Source organism: Chiloscyllium punctatum, chromosome 12 (assembly GCF_047496795.1).
Source record: "Chiloscyllium punctatum isolate Juve2018m chromosome 12, sChiPun1.3, whole genome shotgun sequence".
In the NCBI taxonomy this organism is placed as follows: Eukaryota; Metazoa; Chordata; class Chondrichthyes; order Orectolobiformes; family Hemiscylliidae; genus Chiloscyllium; species Chiloscyllium punctatum.
The window spans coordinates 27,505,277-27,532,644 of NC_092750.1; the positions used below are offsets into that span (position 1 = coordinate 27,505,277).

Sequence of the window (27,368 nt, forward strand, 5' to 3'; positions counted from 1 at the left end):
AGATCAGAGGTGAGTGATGACAGAAGGTGGTTCTCAGAATGAGAGAGGCGTTGGCAAGAGATCCCCCACCCACTGCAGGACCCATTAACAGCGGAACAAAAAAGGTGTTCGCTTGTTGTCCTCCTCAAATGGTGAGTCATTGCCTGGTTCTGGGTTAATATTATCAGAAGTAGAATTAGGCCCTTATATGAGCATTCATTGCCCACTTAAAGACCTTGAGTGGCTGTGATGTTGAGAGGACTTCCTGTCACAGACTGAATTGGAATGGAGTCAGGAAGGTTGCAGAGTGCTTACCCTCTGCCACTTTATCTGCCTCAGGGCAGAGCACAATCTCTGCAACATAGTTTCTGCTCTCTGTATCTGGCATACTCTATTTTATCCAGTAATTAATCCATAAGTAATCAGTGCAATTTAAAAGATGGAACATTGGTGGAAATGATTTTTGTTGGTGATTATCTGCAGATGAACAGAGGATCACAGATGGTTTTGGGAAATCTAATAATTTTTTTTTTAAATCCCATGAGCTTCAGCTGCTCTAAATGAGGTACTAATTGAGTAATTACAAATGTAAAGCATTTCAACAAATACTAAATCGATACTTTTCAAACTATTTTAAAAATATCAAGGACTAAAGCAACCGAGTATCTGCTGCTGGGACCTTGGACCAGATTCTCACTCCCCCATTGGGGAGCAGGGGTTGGGAAACTTCCTACCCCTGCACCTGCTTCTGAAGAAACTCACTAAATGAGATGATCTGCAGTGGGTGAGAGTGCAGTGCCGGATGGAATGAACACAGTTCAGACAGATTCAGCTAAACACCACGACAGGCTGATTAGAAACCCACCTTGGTTGCCTGATTCTTTGTTGAAGTTCTTTTTAAATTGTTAGACCCTATAGACCTAATTACTTATGCCTGAAGCATCGATTCTCCTGCTCCTCTGATTAGATTAGATTAGATTACTTACAGTGTGGAAACAGGCCCTTCGGCCCAATAAGTCCACACCAACCCGCTGAAGCGCAACCCACCCAGAGCCATTCCCCTACATTTACCCCTTCACCTAACAATACGGGCAATTTAGCATGCACATTTTTGGATTGTGGGAGGAAACTGGAGCTCCGAGGAAACCCACGCAGACACGGGGAGAATGTGCAAACTCCACACAAACAGTCACCTGAGACAGGAATTGAACCCGGGTCTCTGGTGCTGTGAGGCAGCAGTGCTAACCACTGTGCCATCGTGCCACCCTTAACCATTGTGCCACCGTGCCACCCTTGCTGCCTGACCTGCTGTGTTTTTCCAGTGCCACACTTTTTTCACTCTAATCCCTCATAGACCCATATAGCTCACGCTTCCTACCCATTCCCAAAGCCCCACCCACGATAACCAACACTTCCCAACTACTCTAATGTCCATCACATCCCCCATGCTAATTAAGTCATTATCCACCATTGGCAGTCCTTAGGGTCATAGAGTTGCATAGTTTGAAAACAGACCCTCAGTCCAATTTATCCATGCTGACCAGATATCCTAGATTAATCTAGTCCTATTTGCCAGCATTTGGCTCTATCCTTCTAAACCCTTCATATTCATATACCCATACCTTTTAAATGCATACACCAGTTCCTCTGACAGCTCATTCTATACACACACCACCTTCTGTGTGAAAAAGTTGCCCCTTAGATCTCTTTTTAAATCTTTCCCCTCTCAACTTAAACCTATGCCCTCGAATTTTGGACTCCAATATCCTGGAGAATATGCCTTGACTATTCACCCTATCCATTCCCCTCATGATTTTATAAACTTCAATAAGATCACCCCTCAGCCTCAAGTTGAGTTGAGATTAACAAAAATAAAGATTTAAATCTATTATAAACTTCAGCGTAATTTTAAAAATCCTCTGATATTCTTGAAAGCCCATCAAAACATGTATATCTACTTAAGTATTTAATTCCTTTTAAAATTACAAACTGTTAAATTCATAACAAAAAAAAATTGCTGGAGAAACTGAACATGTCTGGAAAGAAAATAGGTTTCACATTTTGAGACCTGTGACCCTTATTCAGAACTAAACATAGGAAATGACATAATGATAACCCTTCGTGTACTGTTAAGAAACAGCTGATCCACCTGATAGATCAGATTCTTTTTTCCAATTATCACTAACTCAGGCAGTCTATTTTTATCTTGTTTTAAAGAGCTGGGGAATTAAATAACTTCATAATTTTGTCATTTTTAACCTCTCACTGACACATTCAGGTTTTTAGAAAAATCAGTAGACTAGGAACTTGAATAACTTTACACCTTGGATAAGGCAACAGAACTTTCAGGAGTATTTACAAATATTTTAAAGGTCATGAATCCTCACATTGTAGATTAAAGACCTTACTGCAGAAAAAATGGTGTCTATTTGAAATCTGCACAGAGTTCAAAAGGCCCTGTTAAGTTTGGACGTCTCTCATATGAGTAATGTCCCAAACCGTTTCCCCAGCAGGAAAATGCAATTTAGAGCCATAGAATCTTGCAGCATGGAAACTCTTCAGTCCAACCAGTCCACACTGACCATGTTCCCAAACTAAAGTAATCCTGCCTGCGCTTGGCCTGTATCCCTCCCAGCATTTCCTATTCATGAACTGATTCAAGTGTCTTTTAAAAGGTTGGAACTGTAACTGTATCCACCATTTCCTTTTGCAGTTCATTTCATACACAAACCATTCTGTGTAGAAAAAAAAGTTGCCCTTCATGTCTTTTTGAATATTTCTCCTCTCACCTTAAATATACCACAAATTTTAAAGTCCCCTACCCTAAGGAAAGAAACCCTTGTCATTCATCTTATATAAATCAATAAGGTCACCCCTCAACTTCCTACTCTCGACTGAAAAAAATCCCAGCCTTTCCAGTCTATTTTTATATCTCAAACCCTCCATTCCCAGCAACATGCTGGTAAATCTTCTCTGAAGCCTTTCCAGTTCAATAATATCTTTTCTATAACAGGGTGACCAGAATTGCTCACAGTAGTTCAAAAGAGGCTTCACCAACGTCCTGCAAACCTTAACATGATGTCCCAATTCCTGTACTCAAATGTTTGAGCAATGTAGGCAAGCATGCTAAATGTCTTCTTAACCACCCTGTCTACCTGTGATGCAAATATCAAGGAATTATGTACCTGAACCCATAGGTCTCTCTGTTCTACAACACTACCACTAATTGTACAAGTCCTGTCATTGTTTGTATTGCCAAAATACACTACCTCACATTTATCCACATTATACTCCAACTGACACTCCTCAGCCCATTGACCATGATCTCTTAGATAACCTTCTTCACTGTCCACTATACAATCAATTTTGGTGTCCGTAAACTTACTAATCATTTGTTGGAAAAATGGTTGAGACTTCCAGATCCAGGACCTGCTTGAAGGTCCTCAGATTCTTCATGACACTGCAAAAGTCCTAGTCTTAAATTCTTAAGGATGAAAACCAGTACTTACAAAGTAATTACAAATTACGTAGTCTGTTGAGCCCACATTAGCTTACCTGTTCAGGAAACTGTTTAATACACTACTACCAAACTGGATCTTGGATGAATCTTAAATTTTTCATAGAATCATAGAATCCCCACACTGTGGAAACAGGCCATTTAGCCCAACAAGTCCACACTGACTCTCTGAAGTGCATCCCACCCAGACTCACTTCCCTACCCTATCCTTAGTGCCCTGCATTTCCCATGGCTAATCCACCTAACCTACACATCTTTGGACTGTGGTTGGAAACTGGAGCACCTGGAGGAAACCCACGCAGTCACTAAGGCTGAAATTGAACCAGGATCCCTGGCACTGTAAGGGAGCAGTGCTAACCACTGAGCTGTCATGACACCCTCCTGTCTATATTATTCTACAAATAATTACTGGAGAAAAGCAAATGACAAACAGCATACTGTAGATCACAAACCATAATGAAGCAGGATATGCTTTGAATATTTTGTGTGAAAATTATTCACATACATTGTTGAGATTGCCTAAGCTCTGGCTCACTGTTACTGGAACTATGTTAAAATGAGCATGTTATTATCTATGACAGGTTAGCACACCACAAAATTATAGTTCATGGGGAAGGTACAGCTGTTACTAGCCTCAGTTCTAATACACAGACAGATGGAATACTGATATAGGTTCAGATCTCATGGGGCATAAGATGTCATGAACTGCATAAAACTGGAAAATGCTTTGGCTTCCTCTGTAAGCTCATTGAGTTAATTAAACTTGGGTTCACTACCCTTAAAACCATTTTATCAGCTGCCAATGCCTGTTCAAAAAAGAAAATGAATATGCTTGCTATGTTCCAAAGGATTCAGACTGCAACAATGCTGAACATGGCTATAATGTTCAAGTTATTGTAAAATCTTATGACATAAATACTTTATGCAAAATTGACAGTAGGCCTAACATCACCCAATGCACCTATAAACCAGCCCATTCTGGATTAATTGAGAGCTTCACCTGCTAATTGGTAGAGAAAAAACTAGTGTTTCTGAGATATTTTCTCCCTGTATCCATTGCTTAAGGAACTAAAGTTAGCCAGGAATAGCATCAATTTGCACAGAATAATGGTTTGAAAGCTAGTAAAGATAAACTATAGTTCCTCAAGGTATTTTGCAAAAAAAAGGTTCAAAATTCTGGAAGTTTGCTTAATTCCACTATAATATTGACCAGAATGAGTGTGAAAACTGGCTTTTGGTATAAACTCTTGTCAATAGCAACTGGATGCTGAGGTCCTGTCCTTCAGTATTCAATAATTCATATAAATAATAAAAGCAAAATATTGCAGGTGCTAGAAATCTGAAACAAACATAGAACGCTGAAGAAACTCAGCAAATGTAGAAGCACGTGTGAGAGAGAAATGGATTTGTCGTTTCAAGTCTGGTATGCACAGTGGTTAGCACTGCTGCCTCACAGCGCCAGAGACCCGGGTTCAATTCCCGCCTCAGGTGATTGACTGTGCGGAGTTTGCACATTCTCCTCGTGTCTGCGTGGGTTTCCTCCGGGTGCTCCAGTTTCCTCCCACAGTCCAAAAATGTGCAGGTTAGGTGAATTGGCCATGCTAAAATTGCCCGTAGTGTTAGGTGAAGGGGTAAATGGAGGGGAATGGGTTGCGCTTCGGCGGGTCGGTGGGTTGTTGGGACGAAGGACCTGTTTCCACACTGTAAGTAATCTAATCTAATCTAAAAAAAAGTTCTAAGGAAAATGTTAACTCTGTTTCTCTTCCACTGATGCTGCAAACCCTGCTGAGTTTCTCCAGCAATCTCTGTGTTTGTTCCAATTATCCATCCTGGCAAATATTGTCCACTAAGAAAGTTAACTGATGTTTTACATGACCTCACTTTTAAAATTTATAAAATCTGTCAATAGAGTCAGAGTGACTGAGTACGAAACATGAGCTAAGTACATATGGGTTTGTAAAGGTAAATCATATCAAATAGCTTGATTTTTGTGAAAATGTAACCAACATACTAAATAAGGGAATGACAATGAATAAGATTCATATGGACTTCAGACATTTGATATAGTTCCAAAACCAAGACTGATAACACAAATGGAAATGAGTGGAATTGGAGGAATGTTTTTGACATGGGTAACGTATTGGTTAGGTGCTAAGAGTGAGAGATTAGGGGTAATGATAAATAACCCATTTGGTAGCATATAGCTGAGTTACATATCCAAGGATTGGTACTCAGGCTTCAGCTCTCTGTTGTATTTATTAATGATACAGATGAAAGAATAAAGATGTATTCTGCTAATACTTAGTTAGGTGGTACAGTAAGTATTGTAACTGGGAGCAGAAACCTTCAAAGGACTATTGAAAGGTTAAGCAACCTGAAAAAAATGTGTGAATTATGTGGGGAAGTGTGAGGTCATCCACTTTGAACACCAGGTAAGTTGAAATAGTGAAAGCTAGGAATATGAAAGAGCAAATAAATGGAGGAGACCTTGTGTAAGAACTGCTATAAACTAGTGGAATGATACATGAAGTAATTTGAAAGCCTGATGGAATGTTACCTTTTATCCTGTAGGACCAGGTGGGTTCTCATAGTATATGAATTTCATAATTGAAATTGTGATTTGCAGATTTGAAATTATTAACCTGGGCCAATCAGGGAGCTCTCGCTGACAGATATAAACAGGAGATTAGAAGAAGAGGAGAGTTAAAAAAAAAAGATAGGAGATTGGGGTGGCATGGTGGCTCAGTGGTTAGCACTACTGCCTCACAGCACCAGGGACCCAGGTTCGATGCCAACCTCTGGCGACTGTCTGTGTGGAGTTTTCACATTCTCCCCGTGTCTGCGTGGGTTTCCTCCAGGGGCTCCGGTTTCCTCCCAAGGTCAAAAGATGTGCAGGTCAGGTGAACTGGTCATGCTAAATTGCCCATAGTGTTAGGTGCATTAGTCTGAGGGAAGTGAGTTACTCTTCGGAGGGTCGGTGTGGACTTGTTGGGTCGAAGGGCCTGTTTCCACACTATACGGAATCCAATCTAATAAAGGCCGATTACTATGGTAAATAGGTTTCAGTAAAATGTGTAAGTTTAAAGGAAAGCAACTTTAAACTATATTTAAAAAACAGGAGATTCAGAGATTCTCCTCATTCTGGGGACTGGCTGTGAGCTGGCTGGTCAGATTCCATGTACTGTGTACTGTGTAAATAATGGGTGACTTAGTAATGGAATATCGACCTCTGTGGAGTTTTTTCACATCTCAAGAGGCTAGAATATGAAAGTGTCAATGTTATACTACAGTATAAGATTAACTTTTTGGATCACATCTAGAGTATTACATTCAGTTCTGGGTATTACCTACCTCTATCTACTTAATATCTATTACATCTCTAACCTTTCCCATTTCTGATGAAATGTTATCCATTTTAAACAATACACGATCTTAGGGTGGCACATTGGCTAAGTAGTTATGACGGCTGCCTTATGGGACCTGGGCTCAATTCTGCCCTTTGGCAACTGTCTATGCTGAGTTTGTACATTCTTCCCCATGTCTATATGGGTTTCCTCTCACAATCCAAAGATGTGCAGGCTAGGTGGATTAACTATGGGAAATGCAGGGATGGGGAAGGTGGATGGGATGCTCATTGGAGGTACATTGTGAATTTGATGGGCCAAATGGACTGCTTCCACACTGTAGGGATTCAGTGATTTTATTGTGCCCTAATCCATGGCAATTTACTGGTGGGGCTTGTGCCAGTGGATTGTAAAATAGCAAATGTAACATCCTGATTCAAAAAAGAACTGAGGCAGCAATTTGAGTCCTCAAGTACATGTCGTATTGGCAGGATTGATCACCTCCCTAATGGTGCTACAGAAGACCTGTCTGCTTCATATTGACTGGCACCTCACAGAGGATGGGACCTCTGCATCTCCCCCTCCCCCACCCCACCGAAGCCTTCGACCTGGGGGAAAGCCTGCTGCTGACCGATTAAATACCTGAATGGTACAAGATGTGGTGGGCTTTCCCAAAAAGAGGTGACACAAGAATTTTGTCACCTCTCCAGCCAACAACCACGACCCTTATTGCCTCCACAAGGTTGCCCAACAACTCTGTTTCTGTCTGCAGGTGCTGCCTGAATTGCTAAGAATTTCCATTTCTATTTTCGGCTCCTCAAATATTTTGTTTTTGTGTTGAGCAGTTTTTGTTAGGCAATGGTACTAAGGGATATAAAACCCTGGCTGGTAAATTAAACTAAGATTCAGATCAGCCATGATCTAATTGAAGGCACACTGAAAAGCTACTCCTATTCTATGTTAAAAGGTCAATAACATTTTTTTTGTTAAATATGGATATCTCTGTCAGGATTGTAACAATAATAAGTGTGTTGATGATGTTTGACAGTGATTGAAATCTCATTTGCAAAGTTTCATCTTGAGTTTTTCCGTGTAACTAATTTGTTTTTTCCCCAGAGAGGTAGGGAAGGCTATTTGCTCATAATTTAATAATATGAGGTACAAGCAATGTTAAAATGTTGGAGTATTTAATTCCAGTCTATGAGAGATGTGATCTGGATTAGTATAAATTTATATACATTTTGTATAAATATATCTTTTTTTGTTGTTGGCATTGTTTCTGGGCAGCACAGTGGTTGGTACACTATTGTACAATGCTATACATCACAGGACATGGGAGGTAGAAATGTGAAGTATTGGCACCAGAATGTTACAATAATTTGAATTAATTTTGCATTACAAACTTATACAATATCATTTGTGTTTAAATATCTAAGTTTTTCCATATTCAAGATGTACAGAAATTGCTCATATAAATTTCCAATCTTCTAATTGAGAACAATTAGAAGGCTGACCCTACAGTAGATCATTTTCTTAATAGAAGTATTAATAGTATATTTAAACTGTTATTAAGCCGTTGGAGTGCTGGTCTGTTTTGTTATTCTGGTGCAGTCCCTGAGAGTTGCACGCTGTAGTATTCGTTGTTTAGTTTACAGTGTTTACTGGAAACTTGACAACTAGAGTCTATGAATTGCAATAATCTGTATCATTATTTGTATTTGGCTTTCATTGTTGACATCAGTACCCTGTTCATGATTCCTGTTCATCCTTTATCCATAAAGGAAATCTATCCTCTACATAAAAAAAATCAGTATGTTGTATTTTTCCTTTAACATATATATAAAAGAAAAAGAAATCTCTGCAAATTTATTTGCATCTGTATCTCCTAAAGCCAGCAATTATTTTTGACTGACAGATTAATTCCATCAGTATTTATTTAATAGTGACATCACAAACCTTAGTACACAGTCTTCAATCAGGATGTTTGTTGCTAAATCTAATGGAATGAATACATAATTTTAATTGTGTATCAACAGTGAGCTACAGAGGCTGTTGCCAGGCCCAGAATTAGCACTGAGCAGTGTGTACTTGCCCAAACCGGAGGCCTGAGGCTCAGCTGAATCCAGTCTCAATTTGAGCATGCATGAACTGCAGGTGTCTTTTGAACCTCTATACAGCTGACCCTTTTGTAGCAAGTAATTTCAGACCACGTACTGGATCACACTGGCAGCAACCACAGGTCAATGAATGAATGCTACAGGACAGCAGGCCTGGAGCAGATCGTGCTAACAGTAACGCTGTGGATCCAAAAAGATCCCTGTCTGCTTTTCCTGGCTCTACAGGAAGGTTGGCAAATTTATTTTAAGACAATATTTCTCTTAGTCAGTGACTGTTCCTTCTGCTATCGAAATTCCCTTGCTGCCCTATTTTCAGGGGACATAAAAGGCATTAGGCCCCTTATTTACATATGATCTGATACTGATTGTAGGCAGCAGGCAAGAATGCCTGAAAAATGGCAGGGCATTTTCACTCAATTTAGAATGTAAGATGTTGATGCCTTAAATTGGACCTCATTGCATTTATTCTGTGCACTTATAATGGGCACAATAACAGCCAACTTCTGCCCAGTATTGTTTTAATGTTGTTTGGAAGCATTAAGAATTAACTATTAAACAGAAAATCCAGTCCATAAATAATAATTTGCTTTTGAAATCTATTTATCAACTTAATTTTTAAAATCTTTATAAACAGAGGTCATGTGAATTATGGTGCATTGCTATTGGATTAGTATAACTGTTGAAGTGTGTTACAGAAAACAGATTTTGATTACGTTTGCTTACTGCACTGATAGGGTCTTCAAAATGGAATAAATGCATACAAGACAGATTAGTATTTGTTTAGCAGTGTAGAACATTAGTCATTTTCCCAATCACTTTGCGATTTGTAAATAATTTTGCTGGAAATTCACATAAACTTAAATGATTTACTTGAGTTTGTTTCAGCTTTGAAAGGCAAATTGGAAACATATTGAAAAGTAAGGATCATTGGGATTATGACATGAGGTCAGATTTTCAGGCATGTTTTGGACAACTAGTTGAGCACATATTTTTTGGAATGATTGCTAGTTTTCTCAGCTTGCTTAACTTTTAAATCCAAAAGGATTTGGACTCCAAATCCTGCAAATCAAATCTGAAAGCATCAGGCCTTGCAGTTGTGTCTACCAATGGATTGATCTTGATTAACCATTGTCTTTAGAGTTGTGATCAGAAATAATCTGTGGATGTACTCCTAAAGTCAGCACCAGAACTAGGTAACAGGATGCAAAAGACTTCGAAATCTGAAGACAGGGGCAACTCTCAAAAATATGCAAAGGCAAGATTTTTTTTATTATGCACAGAATGTCACATGCTCCATGAGAAAGGAATACGATCTGTGGAAACTGAAACCTGAAACAGATGCACAGAATGCTGGAGAAACTCAGCAAGTGTGGCAGCATCTGTAGAGAGAGAATCAAAATTAACATTTGGACTCCAGCATGACTAACAAAGTAAAAGTTCTGAAGAACAGTCATACTGCACTTGAACTGCTTACTCTGTTTCTCTCTCCACAAATGCTGCCAAACCTGCTGAGTTTCTTGAGCATTTTTTATATTCCTTCTACTGGAAAGGAGGGTTTGTTCCAGGAGACTGCCGATTTCAGCAGTGACCTGTCGTGAAAGCCTGAACCTCCTCAGGCAGTGAGGCTGAAACATGTTGAAAAAGAGCTGATCCTCTGCTTGTAATATCCATTTTAGTTGAAGGTCTTGCCTACTTTTAGCTGAAATTGCCCTGTGAAGGAGCATGTGTCTGTTCAGAATGTAATTGATTCTGCTGGTGTAGATGACATTGGTGTTACTTCGTCTCTGGTGTATCATTAGGGATTGAATCTGAAACTGAATGGTCTGCTCTCGTGCCTTGGTTAAGACTGATGTGTGAGAGTGTAGCTCAAGATGCGTGAAATGTTAAACAGGTGAAGCACCTTCCATGAAGGTGGCAATCACCTGGCAAGCGCTGGAAATTAGTACTGGAAGAAACTGTACTTGTTAAATCATTTTAAAATTCCATAGTGGTAAATTTAATTCCATCAGAATGCTGACACTGTGCAACATTGCCTTGCAAGAGTTAACTTACCATAATATTTGTATTTAAATATTCATGAATGCACAAAAAATCATTTACAGCTATTATGGGCCCACTATTAGTAAAGTAGTGGCTATAATGAAAGTGGTTGTGCATTTTGTCTTGGCTGATATCTAATTCAGTCTCACTCTTCAACATAATGTTTGTCCTAATATCTAGCAAAGACATCAGAGGTTTTCTGATGATTATGGTACTCATGGTCTGATGGCAAATTAAAGAACTGCCTTTCAAAGCAAACATCAAAATGTCATAGCTACAAAATAAAATGTAACAAAAAAGACTTTTCTGAGTTTTGTCCTTAAGAACACCAATTGGTACCTTACAAAAACATATAAACATTTTTTAAATGTAAGAAGGCTGTCCCTTTGAAAAACCAGGTTTAATATGCTGTTCTGCATTCACACAAGCGATATCTGAAGCAAAGTCAGCAACATTATACATAACCTCATAAGATGTTTTCATTCTCACAGGGTGACTTTGTTAAATTCATGAATGCAGACTTTTGGATTTGAAGAAAGCAAACTTTTGCCCTGAGAATCTAATTATTTGCATTAGAAAAAGGGACTGAGTAAAACAAGGCAGTGTTGTTGGCCCAAAGGAAGAATGAGGATTTAAACAAAAACCTCTGCAAATTGGGTTGCCATCTTTAACATAAAACATTACAGATTATTTTTTGCATTTTCTTATGTTCAAAAGTGGCTGTATTTATCAATCTTATCCTGGGTTTTGGAAGAAGCTTTTCTCTCTGCTGCAAGCTTTGGGACTATTTCCATTCCTTTGCTAAGGTTCCCAAAGAGGAGCCCAAAAAATTCTATTATGTCAAAGTGTGTTCAGAGGATAGCTTTGTTAAGCAAACTGAAAAGATAGTGTGTTAAAACAAAACTCTAAAGCTGTCTCAAAACAGGCTCAGATTCAGTTACAGTAAAGAATGTTGTAAATTAACATTAATGGACACTTTATCAAATGAAAAACAAATCACTGAATACAAAGTGTGTATTTGTATTGATTCTTATGGTTAGTATAACTTGCCTGACAATAGTTATATAAAACCATATTTGTGTCTGAGTTTTATATCTGTGTTGTGGCACTACAATTTAGACAAATACTATTGTCAGACGTCAAAGTGCCAAAGAATCTTTCAGCTGTCAGTTTATATGCAGCTTTAGTCTAGTTTGGCATGCTGTGTGCTGGCTGAAATCTATTGAAGGGACAGGCTCATGGAATAAAAGCTACATTGTTAAGCTGTCCCTGAGTGCCACACTACTAATCACTTCAAAGAAGATGGACAGCAAAAGGTGCTTGGCCCAGGCTTAATCAATTCTGCTGCTTGTAACCATTAAGAAAAGACATGGAAAATGTGAAAGTTGTGGTGGTCTCTCAGAATTAAGCACTGACTGAATTCTCTGCATTCACTGCAAACTCTGAGTAAGCAGTTCATCCAGCTAAGAGTATTAGATATGTTGTTAAATATTGATTTTTACACCACAGAGTGTTTCTTATCTATGTAACTGTTATAATTAGATTTGTATTTGAGATTGTTCAACAGCCTTTGTTTTACTGCAACAATATCAATCCAAATTGGAGAAAAATAGGTTAACGGCTTCTTCTACTGATTGAGAACCCCTGGGTTGATAATCAGTCATTGCTAAAATCAGATCAGATACTATTTAAACAGTCTTGTGTACCAAAGTTTATAAAGAGGATAAGAAAGTTGCTTCACAAAATACAAATTATAACCAGAATTATCCAAAAATCAGGATTTTTAATTTGTACATGCATCTTGCTATCTGAATATTAAGGACAATTAATCAGTATGCAGAGAGAATAGTCTTTCCCAAGGAAATGCAAATTTTGTTTTTACATTTAATCTTAGTGTTTGGTGGATATCAATTGACAATTTGAAAATGTTGGAAAATTTTAGAATATTTAATAAACTAGTGTCTCAAACATTTTTTTGTTAAAGCTATACATTAAAAAGATTGCATTTAATGAAATCAGATGCAAGCTTGAGAAAGTGGCACTTGAATTCAAGAGGACACTTTCTCCAATATTTAATATGCTCCCTGTTTTACTGAAGCAAATTGAAACAAATTTTTGTTTAATTCTGAATGGCTTCAAAAATTTATTGAAAAAAATGTTAATCGTACTTGAGCAAATGTGCAAATAGCTAGAGCATTTCACTTACCTATATCAGAATTACAAAATGCTGTTTGTGGGTGAACTGGAAGGCAGGTACATGCATCCACGAGTTCCTGAAGCCTCAGAGTCAGAACTGAGAGTAGCAAGCCAGTCACCAGGGTATTCATGGTAACTATCGCACAATACAGTATACCAGTCTTTCTGCTCAGCAGAGCTTGTGTGTGCAGACCTAACCTTGTGGAGCAGCGCCTCAGTAAACTTCTTTTGCCTGCAGCAAGAGTGACAGGAAGAAGCTTCTTTAGCAGTAGTACAATGCGGTAACCTTGTTTAAGGTTCTCTGACTGAGCAGCCTGATTTTCCACTTTCACTACAGTGGACCCTCATATTTATGGTCCTGCCACTTCATTTAAGCCCCGCCTTCCCATGAAGAAAATGGCCTGTCATTGCTTGAGATCATGTATGAAAGCACATTGTTGGGACTCCAACTCTCACGTAGACCAGTTATTTCAGGTGATTTAACCAAACATTTCTTATGATTCAACATAATTGCTGTGAAAATGATGCTTAGAGGAAACAAAAAGCTGCAGATATATAATCTATTTAAATTATTTTAAAATTTTAAATAATAAAAATAGTTCTGCCTAACTTGTATCAATTGTTATACTTGTTTTTAAATATTAAAATAAGGCATTCCCAACAGGTAGTTTTAATTATATTGTTCTGAAAGTAATTGATTTTTTGTCAATTCTTTAATTGGTCAAAGCTTTGACAATTAAATCCACTGAAATGGTATGAAGATTTTTCAGTTTCCTGAAGAGCTCAATTTAATCCTATTCCTGAAGATCAATTGTCATGTCAGTAATCTGATTGTTAATTCACTAATCTGCAGCTCAATACAAAATATTAGATAAATCATTTCATTGTGCTTCTTTCAGTTGCAATGAAAGACTTTCTAATTTGTTCGCAGCTACTACAGTCATTACTTCATAATCCTAACTGAAGGTAGATCTATGAAACAAAAAAAAAGTCATTAATGAAAAATGGCTGTCTGTAACTCCAAAATCACATCAAAATCTGTAATCAATTCAAAATAGAATGCATTTGTGAAATGAATCCACTCACCGGTTTAGGCAGGAGGCATAAATGAAAAATTATTTCTATTTTCAAATTTAATGTAATGGTTATACACCTAGGTGTAGCTGGCTATGTGGGCTTAAAGTGACAGAGTTACAGTACTGTTCCCTCTCCACTTAAGGGTGATGTAGCCACAGGGGGGAGTTATCAACCAAGCTAGATTCCAGAAAGAATCTCTCCACAGACTCCGTTCAAACTTAGTAATGGATGCCTGAATAATTTTATACTGCAGCAGACATTATATCTGATGTAATGTTAACTTGTACTTTTATTTAGAATGAAATGTTTTCAATGCTGCAAATCTTGTGGGTGATGCTATTAAATTATCACCTTCTCATAAACCTTGATTTATAAAATATTTTTATCAGGATATTTGTGTGCAATAAATGCCATAGACAGAAGGAAATGAGAACAAACAAGGCAACATTATACCACAATAAATGATAATAATTCTTATCGAGGATCTTGCTACATTTGGCCACAGAGCACTGTAGAGCATGTTAGTTGATATGGTAGTTAAGAAGGCATATGAAATACTTTGTTAGCAAAGGCATAGTGTATAATGTGCTCAATAAAACATTAGTTAAGCTACAGCTGGAGAACTGCGTGCAGCTCTGGTCACTTCACATATGACAGAGTAGAGAGGAAACATACAAAAATGTTTGGAGGGTTTTGCTGCCACAGAGTCATAGAATCATAGAGGTGTGCAGCATGGAAACGACTTTGGTCCAACTTGTCTGTGCTCACCAGCTTTCCTAAATTAATCTAATCCTATTTGCCAGCATTTGACTAATTTCCCTCTAAACCCTTCCTATTCATGAACTCATCCAGATGCTTTTTAAATATTGTAATTGTACCAGTTTCCATCACTTCCTCCAGCAATTCATTCCATACAGGGCCACCCACTTTGCCCCTTAGATCTCTTTTAAGTCTTTCCCCTTTCACCTTAAACCTAAACCCAAAGTTTTGGATTCCCCTACCCTAGGGAAAAGACCTGACCATTCACCCTGTCCATGCCCTTCATGATTTTATAAACTTTACCAGGGTCACCCCTCAGCCTCTGATGCTCCAGCGAAAATACCCCAACCTATTCTGCCTCTCCTTAAATCTCAAACTCTCCAAACCTGGCAACATCCTTGTAAATATTTCCTGAACCCTTTCAAGTTTCCTAACATTTTTCCTATAGCAGGGAGACCAGAACTGAATGCAGTATTCCTAAAGTGGCCTAACCAATTTCCTGTACAACTGCAACATGATCTCCCAACTCTTATACTTGATGCACTGACTGAAAAAGGCATGCATATGAAATGCCTTATTCACTATTTTGTCTACCTATGACTCCACTTTCAATGAACTATGCATCTAATGTCTCTTTGTTTAGTAACTCTCCCCGAGATCTTACCATTAAATGTATAAGTCCTGTCCTGGTTTGCCTTACCAAAATGCAGCACCTCATATTTATCTAAATTAAACTCCATGTCCCACTCATCCCATTGGCCTATCTGATCAATGTCCCATTGTTCACTGAGGTAGCTTTCTTCTCTGTCCACTATATACCCTCCAATTTTGGTGTCACCTACAAACTTACTAACCACAACTGCTATATTCACATCCAATTCATCTGTATAAATGATGAAAAACAGTGGACCCAGCACAGATCCTTGTGGCACTGCTGGGCACAGGCCTCCATTCCGAAAAACAATTCTCCACCACCACCCTTTTTCTCCTACCTTCGTATCCAATGGCTAATTCTCCCTGTATTCCATGTGATCTAACCTTGCTAACCTGTCTACCATGCAAAACATTGTTGAATGTCTTTCTGAAGTCCCATATACACAATGCCCATTTTCTCAACCCTCTTTTTCACTTCTTCAAAACTCAATCAAATTAGTGAGACACGATTTTCTAAGCACATAGCCATGCTGACCATCCCTAATGAGTCCTTGCCTTTCCAAACACATGTAAATATGTCACTCAGAATTCTCTCCAATAACTTACCCACCATTGATGTCAGGCTCACCTGGCTTTTCTTTACCACTTTTCTTAAATAATGGTACCACATTAGCCAACCTCCAGTCTTCTGGCACCTCACCCATGGCTATCGATGATACAAATATCTCAGCAAGGGGCCCAGCAATCACTTCCCTAGCTTCCCACAAAGTTCTAGGTGACACCTGATCAGGTCCCAGTGATTTATCCTCCTTTATGCTTTTTAAGACTTCCAGTACCACCACCTGGGTTAAATGGACTCTTTTCAATATATCACAATTTATTCCTCCATATTTTCCAGCTTCCATATCCTTCTCTACAGTAAACATTGCCACAAAATACTCATTTAATATCTCACCCATCACCTGCGGTTCCACGCATATGTGGCCTTGTTGATCTTTAAGGGGCCCTGTTCCCTGCCTTGTTACTTTCCTGGCTTTAATGTATTTGTAGAATCTCTTTGGATTTTCATTCACTCTATTTGCCAAAGCTATCTCATGTCCCCTTTTTGCCCTCCTGATTTCCCTCTCGAATATACTCCTACTGCCCTTATACTCTTCTAGGGATTTTTAGTCCCACTGTCTGTACCTGACATATGCCTCCTTCTTTTTCTTGACCAGAGCCTCAATTTTTCTAGTCATTCAGCATTCCCTACACCTACCGGCCTTGTTCCTCACACTAACAGGAATGTACTGTCTCTGGACTCTTGTTATTCCATTTCTGAAGGCCTCCCACTTTTCAGCCATCCATTTACTGCCTCCCCCAGTCACCTTCTGCAAATTCTTGACAAAGGGCTCTGGCACAAAATGTCGATTTTCCTGCTCCTTGGATGCTGGCTGACCTGCTATGCTTTTCTATCAACACACTTTCATCTCTGATCTCCAGCATCTGCAGACCTCACTGTCCCCTTCTGTAGGTTCTTGCCTAGTAACTGTCAAAATTGGCATTCTTCCAATTTAGAACTTTAACTTTTAGATCAGGCCTGTCCTTTTCCATGACTATTTTAAACCTAATAGAAATAAAGTCACCAGCCCCAAAGTGCTCCCCCACCTTAGTCACTTAGCCCTGGAAAAAGTGAGGACTGCAGATGCTGGAGATCAGAGCTTAAAAATGTGTTGCTGGAAAAGCACAGTAGGCCAGGCAGCATCAAAGGAACAGGAGAATTGACGTTTCGGGCATAAGCTCTTCTTCAGGAATTTCTTCAGGAAGGTATCTGGGAATGCGATAGGTAGATGAAGGTGGGGGTGAAGGTGGAGGGGAGGGTGGAGCAAATAGGTGGGAAGGAAGATGGACACATAGGACAGTTCAAGAGGGCAGTGCTGAGTTGGAAGGTTGGATCTGGGATACGGTGGAAGGAGGGGAAATGAGGAAACTGGTGAATTCCATATTGTTCATGTGATTGGAGGGTCCCAAGGCAGAAGATGAGGCATTCTTCCTCCAAATGTCAAGTAGTAAGGGTTTAGCAATGGAAGAGGCCCAGAACCTACATATCCTTGGCGGAGTGGGAGGGGGTGTTAAAGTGTTCAGCCACAGGGCACTGAGGTTGTATAGTTCGGGTGTCCCAGAGATGTTCTCTAAAATGATCCGCAAGTTCGGCGTCCTGTCACCCTGATGTAGAGAAGACCATTGGGAGAAACGGAGACAGTAAATGATTTGTGTGGAAGTACAGGTAAATCTCTGTTGGATGTGGAAGGGCCTTAGATGGAAGTGAGGGAGAGGTGTGGGCGCAGAGTTTGCACTTCTTGTGGTTACAGGAGAAGGTGCCGGGAGTGGAGGGTGGATTGGTGGGGGCGTGTGGACCTGACAAGGGGGTCACGGAGGGAATAGTCTCTCTGAAGTGCAGGTAGGGAGAGGAGGGAAGTATATCTCTGGTGGTGGGGTCTGTTTGTACGTGGCGGAAATGGCGGAGGATGATGCAACGTATCCAGACGTTCGTGGGGTGGAAAGTAAGGACTGGGGGGTTCTGCCCTTGTTGCAATTAGAGGGGTGAGGATCAAGGGCAGAGGTGCAGGAAGTGGAAGAGATGTGCTGGGGGGCATTGTCGACCACATGGGAGGGGAAATTATGGTCTTTGTAAAAGGATCTTAAATGTTGCAATTGGTCCTCCTGGGAGCAGATGCTGCAGAGGCGGAGGAATTGGGAATAAGAGATAGTGTTTTTACAGGAGGCAGGGTGGGAGGAGGAGTAATCCAGGTAGCTGTGGAAGTCAGTGGGTTTGTAGATGTCTGTGTTGAGTCTGTTGCTGGAAATGGAGATGGAGAGGTCCAGGAAGAGAAGGGGGGTGTCCAAGGTGGTCCAGGCAAACTTGAGGTCGGGCTGGAAGGTGTTTGTGAAGTTGATGAACTGTTGCTGGCGATGCTGGGAATCCCATTTTACCGCGTTCCACTTGTCAGAACAACTCACCACTCAGCGGATATCCATGGAAAGATTGGCAAACCTTGCACCTACATCATCTTTAAAATGCCTTTGTGCACCCAGACGAGCATTAGCAATCTTGTATTGCCCTCACTAGCAGTATAATGGCACACTATCAACAAAGCCTTGCTGCCCACGACAGATAATCAGCACACTTGACATTCAATGCAAGCCCATTCTTTTCCACAGCATGTGCACCAACTTGCTGGAGATGACACATTGGCTGAATGACCAACATATTGCATCAAAAATGATATGCGACCCTCTTTTTCAGGTCCTCCTCAACTATACCACATTGCATTGAATTCAGTAGAGGCCACCATCATATTTACTTGACATATGATGAAGAGATGATGATGTTCCTGTCATCCAACAGTATATTTGGAAGTTTCACAACTGATGGGATGCTTTTACCCAGCATTCATCTTCCTTTACATCATAGTTGCTAACTTCTACATCATTAAGATGGCAATGTTAGATTTGCAAGTACTCATGGCATGGTGCAATTCGTTTTTGACCAGCATTTGAACCCGAAGAATGTTCACTCTGCATGCATTGCAAATTCGCAAAGAAATTATTGTGAATAAAATGCAGCTAGAGTCTGCAAATGCAAGCTTCATGTATTTGCCCCTTCAGTGTCCTAATGTCCAGCAGATGTGGATCCCAAACTTTCACCCAGCAAATGTTACTGATTCCATTAACTCTGGGCATTGCCCCAGCCATTCTGCTGTTGCATTTCAAGTTTACAGTGATGGCAAAGAATACAGCTCATCTGGACACATCAGCACCAGGCCCCACCCAGTTGCCAGATCCCACCACCACCACCAACCCATACCACCCAGAGCCACCATGTCAATACTCCAAAGCACATTTCTATTTATTCCCTGACTACATTGTTCTTTGCCTCCAACTGTCCTCCCTGCTCTCTGAGCTGTGATATTGCACATCATGATGCCTGCCATGTCCTCTATGTTCCTTCTGTGGAGGTCACAGTGATGGCCATTGAGAATAAATACCATCGCATAGACTACCATGCCCTCTGCTGATGTTCCACCTATCCCATATACCTTGAGTTTACTCCTGTCTCTGTTTTTGTCCCCACATCTACACATGCTTCTGCTTCCCCTCCCAGCCTTGACACCCCACTCAATTGACAGTGATCCCACAGTTGCACTTACAGACTTTCTTGTTTCTATCTCAAACTAAAGACCCAGACAGACACCCCAAACTAGAGACCCTGACAGACACCGGGCGACTATGACAAGGACTGAATGACATCACAGGTTCTAAAAAGAGACAGAGCAAGATAGCAGATGATGACACATCCCTCCCAGATCGTCTCAAAGCCTTCTATGTTCGCTTTGAGCAGAATTTCGGCAGAGAGGTAACACCTATTCCAACAAGTCCTGACGAACCTACCCCAACAGTCACTGCATCAGAGGTCAGATCAGTTTTCCTTCGTGTGAATCCAAGGAAAGTGATGGGGCTAGACGGAGTACCAGGCTTTGCACTCAGAGCATGTACAGATCAACTGGCAGAGGTCTTCTTGGACATCTTCAACCTCTCCCTGCAGCAGGCCACTGTCCCTGCCTGTTTCAGGAGATCCAACATCATCCCTGTGCCTAAGAAGACTCATGCAGCATGTCTCAATGACAACTGCCCAGTGGCCCTAACTTCAGTGGTCATGAAGTGCTTTGAAAGGCTGATCATGGCATTAATCAATCCCAGCCTCCCCACTACTCTTGACCCACTCCAATTTGCCTATTGGACCAACAGATCCACGTCAGATGCCATATCACTTGCCCTTCACTTCTCTCAAGAACACCTTGACATCAAGAACAGCTATGTAAGAATGCTACTCATTGACTACAGTTCAGCCTTCAACACTACTGTCCCCTCGAAACTGATTACTAAACTTAGCAATCTTGAACTAAGCCCCACTCTCTGCAACTGGATCCTCAGTTTCCTGACCCACAGGCCACACTCAGTGAAGATTGGGACAATATTTCATCCTCACTAACACTCAACACTGGACCCCCCAGGGGTGCGTACTCAGCTCCCTACTGTACTCACTGTATACCCATGACTGCATCACCAAATACCAGACTAATATCATTTACAAGTTTGCTGATGACACCACCATAGTCAGTTGAATCTCAGATGGGGATGAAACAGACTACAGATGGGAGGTGGAAGACCTGGAAAAATGGTGCACTGAAAGCAACCTAACTCACAATGCTGGCAAAACCAAGGAATGCATTATTGACTTTCGGTGGGATGTTACTCATGCCCTCCTAACAACGCAGAGATGGAACGAATGGAGAGTGTCTGGATGTATCACCACCTGGTATGGCAACTGTACCATTCAAGAATGGAGATGGTTATAGAGTATGATGACCTTGGCCCAGACAGTCACAAAGGCTAATCTCCCATATAGAATCCATCTACCAGGCCCACTGTCAAGGAAAGGTCACCAACATTCTCAAAGATCCACCCCATCCTGGCAATGCTTTCCTACAACCTCTACCATCGGGGAGAAGGTACAGAAGCCTAAACACACGCACCAGCTGGTTTCGAAACAGTTTCTACCCAACTGTTGTTTGAATACTGAATGGACTCACAAACTCTTAGCATCCAACGAGCAGTGAAATCGACGTTTCGGGCAAGAGCTCCTGATGAAGCTCTTCCAGCACCACTAATCCAGAATTTGGTTTCCAGCATCTGCAGTTATTGTTTTTACCTCACAAACTCTTAGCATTTGCCTGTACCTATGTTTTTGTTTTGCCACTATTTACCTATTATTTACTTGTCTATGCTATTTAACTCTGTGATCTGCCTGTATTGCTCGCAAGACAAAGCTTTTCATTGTACCTTGGTACACGTGACAATAAATTCAATTCAACTCAACAACCAGCAGATGCATTTCCCCAAGGTGTACTCACCCCTCTAACTAAGCTTTTTTTTAATCCTCTTGTGGGACATGGGGAACGCGACTGGCCAACATTTATTGTCTATTCCTAGTTACCTTTGAGAAGGTGATGATGAACTGTAGGTAGAATTACAATGCCATTAGGGAGAGAATTCCAGGATTTTGACCAAGTGACAGTGAAGGAACATCAATATATTTTCACATCAGGATGGTGCGTGTCTTGGACAGGAACTTGCCGGTGGTGGTTTTCCCATGCCTCTGCTCCCCTTGTCCTTCTAGCTGGAAGTAGTCATGGGTTTAGAAGATGCTGGCTAATTTCTTTGGCAAATTTCTGCAGTGCATCTTTAAATACACACTGCTGCTACTGAGCACCAGTGGTGGAGGGGGTGGATGTTTGTGAATATGATACCAATCAAATGGGCTGCTTTGTCTTGGATCATGTCAAGCTTCTTGAGTGTTGTTGGAACTGCACTAATCCAAGCCAGGGGAAAGTATTCCATCACACTCCTGACTTGAACCTTGTAGATGGTGAGGAAGTCAGAACGTGATTTATTCTCTGCAGTATTCCTACCCTTTGGCATGCTCTTGTAGCCACTGTGGTCATATGGCAAGTTGAGTTGAGCATATAGTCAATGGAAATCCCTAGGATATTGATAGTAGGGAATTCAGGGATGGTAACACCATTGAATGTAAAGGGTCAGTGGTTAGATTGCCTCTTATTGGAGATAGTCTTTGTAAGGCATTTGTGTGCCATGAATGTTACTTTCCACTTGTCAGCCCAAGCTTCAACAAAGCTCCTAGACATGACAGACCAAACCCCAACCCCTTTTTTTTTACAGCTTCCTGATGGATGATATGCAATTGGTAGATGTCTTCTGATAGCCCTGCAGGATTGACTTTTCCCACTCCCTGTCCTGTAGTTGGACATCTCTTCTGAATGTGTGTGCAGACTGTGTCTGTGATTGACACTACCAGGACTCCCGAACCAACAGTTATACCCTTTGGCTGGACTGAGGACTGAGCTCCCACCCACTTTCCAACATGGTCATTTGATTGATTAAATGTGCTGTGTTTACTATGTAGGGAGCTTACATATGGTGAAGGTGTTAGATTGACTTCTTGGGGTGCCATACATAAACATGTCTCCCCTAGACCTGACATCTACTGACAAGCATCTTGTCTGTGTGTCTACATAAAAGGGCACATTATTAGACAGTACTAATAGTGGGTTCAAGCTGAAGTGTCAATGTTCTAATGAGCATGGTACATCAAGGCAAAGTAAGACAGGAGTGCTGTATATATACAAATAAACATGAAGTGATCAAACTCGAGCAAGTGCGCAGCCTTGGAATGCAGCCTGCTCCAATCTGTGAGCTGGATGCCTGTCTCCGCACACTGGGTGTCCTTGAAGCAGCCTTTCAATGCTGGTTACTAGTGTGCCCCACAATGAAATGCAAGTCTCTGCTCTGAAGTGTTACACAAATGGATTGGAGAGGTGGCCATAATAATAAAACAAAAACAGAATTCTGAAACGAAAACAGAAATTACGGGAGAAACTCAGCAGGTCTGGCAGCATTTGAAGAGAGAAAACAGATAACATTTTGAGTTCAGTGACCTTTGCAAAATGCTGGATACCAAATTCTATGGTCATGGGATGTAATTGTTCCAGGCTTCCACCACTCTGAGTGAAATAAATTCTCCTCAACTCTCCTCTTGGCCTTCCACCTCTCAACTTAAATCCATGCTCCCTATTTATTGACCCCTTCACTCATGGAAAAAATGCCTTCCAATTCAGCCCATCAGTGCTTCTCATAATCTTATACACCTCTATCAGGTCACTCTCAACCCTTGCTGCTCTAAGGGAAACAACTCCAGCTTATCCAACCTTTCCTCAACACAGAACAATTCAGGTCAGGCAGCATCTTACTAAATCTCTTCTGCATTCTCTCAAGTGCAATCACTTCCTTCCTATAATGTTGTCACCAGAACTCCATACAGTACTCAAATTGTGACCTCATCGGCATATAATATATCTCTAGCATAACCCCTTTGATCTTGTGTTCTATACCTATGGCAAATATTCCATATGCCTTCTTAGCCACCTTATCCACCTACCCTGCTACCTTCAGTGTGCTGTGGATATGTACAGCAAAGTCCCTTTGATCTTCAGTAAACTTTCTACAGTCCTACCGCTCTTAGTGTAAGGCTTTGCTGTTAGCCCTCTTCAAGAGGATTACTTTGCACTTTTCAGGTTGAATTCCATATGCTGCTGCAAACAAACCATATATATAGCTTGTAAAGTTTACCATCTTTTGCGCTTCCAGGAAGAGAAGGAAATTACATCAGAAGATCCTTAGCTTTTATTATGACCATTAAAGTTCATATGTCTCCCGATCCTACTGCTCAGTACAATATTTAAACTGTAGTGAGTTTTTGAATTGCTAAAAATCAACTGAGACTCAGTATTAATATTTAGCATCACATCTTCCCCTGAAAACCTCCCTCATCGCCTATTTGAAATCCTTTCCCTCGATTTGCTGGGTACAGGCATGTTGTTTGTCCCAGATCCGCCTGCACTGAAAGGTCAGAAACATAAACATTTGGGTGAGAAGAGATAATAGGATAACTTAGATTTTGGTAGGATAAGCAAATTGCAAATTTGCAAATTCAAACTTATTTTGTGTATAAATTACAAATCAATGGCTCAGACGTTATGCGTAAATGGGAGTTTGATCATCATACAGAGTATAGTTTCTTAAATAACAGAGATCAATTCAAAAGACCAAAATGAAACAACAGAGACCAGCAGTCTACATTAATTAATTTTCGATGTCCCAATCTGATGGGACCATCTCCGAACCAATTAAAATTAAAACCAATGTGTCAATTATCTCACTAGCTGATTCTTTTAAGCCCCGAGGATGTTGTTCCATTAGAAAGCAATCACTTGTCGGCCCTCGGCTCCAACAGTTTACACTGTATATTTCTTAGGAGATTGTGATCTTCCAGATTTCCTCCCTCCCTTCCATTTCCTGAATTGTTGCTGCTTCTTGGAAATTGGTTAGTTGTATCCATTGTAGTGAAGATTGATGCAAAATCCATGTTCAATTCATCTGCCATTTTCTTGTTCCCATTATCAATTCTCCAGCCTCACTTTCTATAGGACCAATGCTGCTTCTCTTTCTTAATTATCCATGGAAACTCTTATCCATTTTTTAAAATTTATGGCTCGTTCTCTCTGATACACTTATTTTTCTTTCACTTTTTATTAAGTTTTTGGTCTTTTGACCTGACACCTGTATTTGCACAATTTTATGCATTTTCTTTCAGTTCTGTACTGTCTTTATGATTTCTTCTTAAGATTTCTTGATGGTGGTTCTATCACTTGGAACTTTTCTTTACTCATTAGACCATAAGACCATAAGAAATAGGAGTGGAAGTAAGGCCATTCGGCCCATTGAGTCCACTCCACCATTCAATCATGGCTGATGGGCATTTCAACCCCAACTACCCGCACTCTCCCCATATCCTTTAATTCCTTGTGAGATTAAGAATTTATCAATCTCTGCCTTGAAGACATTTAATGTCCCAACCTCCACTGCGCTTCATGGTAATGAATTCCACAGGCCCACCACTCTCTGGCTGAAGAAATGTCTCCTCATTTCTATTCTAAATTGACCCCCTCTAATTCTAAGGCTGTGCCCATGGGTCCTAGTATTCCCACCTGACAGAAACAATTTCTCAGCGTTCACCCTTTCTAAGCCATGAATTATCTTGTAAGTTTCTATTAGATCTCCCCTCAATCTTTTAAACTCTAATGAATACAATCCCAGGATCCTCAGCCGTACATCATTTGTTAGGCCTACCATCCATGTGAATCTCCCCTGGACACGCTCCAGTGCCAGTATATCCTTCCTGAGGTGTGGGGCCCAAACCTGGACACAGTATTCTAAATGGGGCCTAACTAGAGCTTTACAGTCTCAGTAGCACATCACTGCTTTTACATTCCAACCCTCTTGAGATAATTGACATTACATCTGCTTTCTTAACCACGGACTCAACTTGCAAGTCAACCTTTAGAGAATCCTGTACTAGCACTCCCAGATCCCTTTATACTTTGGTTCTCTGAGTTTTCTCAGAGTTTAGAAAAGTTTTCTCACTGTTTAGAAAATAGTCCATGCCTATATTCTGTTTTCCAAAGTGCAAGACCTCGCATTGAAATTCATCAGCCATTTCTTGGACCACTCTCCTAAACTGTCTACATCCTTCTGTAGCCTCCCCACCTCCTCAGTACTACCTGCCTGTCCACCTAACTTGGTATCATTGGTAAACTTCACCAGAATCCCCCAGTCCCTTCGTCCAGATCATTAATATATAAAGTGAACAGCTGAGGCCCCAACACTGAACCCTGCGGGACACCACTTGTCACTAGCTGCCATTCCAAAAAAGAACCTTTTATCCCAACTCCTGCCTTCTGTCAAACAGCCAATCCTCAATCCATGCCAGTAGCTCACTTCGAATACTACAGCCCTCACCTTACCCAGCAGCCTCATGTGAGGCACCTTATCAAAAGCCTTTAGAAAGTCTAGGTAGATAATATCCACTGGGTTTCCCTGGTCTAACCTACTTGTTACCTCTTCAAAGAATTCTAACAGGTTTGTCAGGCATGACCTTCCCTTACTAAATCCATGCTGACATGTTCTAATCCAACCCTACACTTCCAAGAATTTAGATATCTCATCCTTAATGATGGATTCTAGAATTTTACCTACAATCAAAGTTAAGCTAATTGGCCTATAATTTTCCATCTTTTGTCTTATCCTTTCTTGAACAAAGGGCTTACAACAGCAATTTTCCAATCATCTGGGACTTTCCCTTACTCCAGTGACTTTTGAAAGATCACAACCAATGCCTCTGCTATTTCTCAGCCATCTCCCTCAGAACTCTAGGATGTATCCCATCCATGCCAGGAGATTTGTCAATTTTTAAATCTTTTAGCTTTTCAAGTGCTTTCTCTTTTGTAATGTCTGCCATACTCAAATCTGCCCCTTGACTCTTCTTAATTGTTGGGATATTACTCATGTCTTCCACTGTGAAGACCGACACAAAGTATTATTAAGTTCTTCAGCTATTTCCTTATCTCCCATCACTAGCCTTCCTGCATCAATTTGGAGCGATTTCTCCAATCTCTACTTTTGCCTCTCGTTTGTTTCTTACGTATTGAAAGAAACTTTTACTATTATTTCTAATATTACTGGCTAACTTACCTTCATATTTGATCCTCTCCTTTCTTATTTTCTCTTTGTTATCCTCTGTTTGTTTTTGTAGTCTTCCCAATCTGCTGATTTTCCAGTGCTCTTGACCACTTTATAGGTGCTCTCTTTTTGTTTGATACATTTCCTGACTCCCTTTGTCAGCCATGGTTGTCTAATTTCCCCAACCCCACCCTGGGTAATCTTTCTTTTCTTTGGAATGAACCTCTGTACTGTGTCCTCAATAACAACCAGAAACTCCTGCCATTGTTGCTCTACTGTCTTCCCCACTATGCTCTGCTTCCAGTCGATCTTTGTCAGTTCTTCTCTCATGCACCTGTAATTATGTTTATTTAACTGTAACACCATTTCATCCGATTTTGCCTTCTCTCTTTCAAACTGCAGACTGAACTCTACCATATTATGATCGCTGCCTCCTAATTGTTCCCTGACTTTAAGATCTTTTATAAAATCTGGCTCATCACATAGCAC

At 40.5% G+C, this 27,368-nt stretch overlaps 2 protein-coding genes across 2 annotated transcripts in view; one reads left to right on the forward strand and one right to left on the reverse strand.

The window, feature by feature from the left end:
• Positions 1–13,507, reverse strand: part of LOC140483722 (metalloproteinase inhibitor 3-like) — a 28,584-nt gene extending 15,077 nt beyond the window's left edge. The window contains exon 1 of the mRNA XM_072582179.1: positions 13,204–13,507. Coding sequence (XP_072438280.1) covers positions 13,204–13,324 — 121 coding nt within the window. The 5' untranslated portion in view covers positions 13,325–13,507. The remainder of the gene's footprint in view (positions 1–13,203) is intronic.
• Positions 1–27,368, forward strand: part of syn2b (synapsin IIb) — a 402,961-nt gene that overhangs the window by 278,569 nt on the left and 97,024 nt on the right. The gene's annotated exons all lie outside the window — the stretch shown is intronic.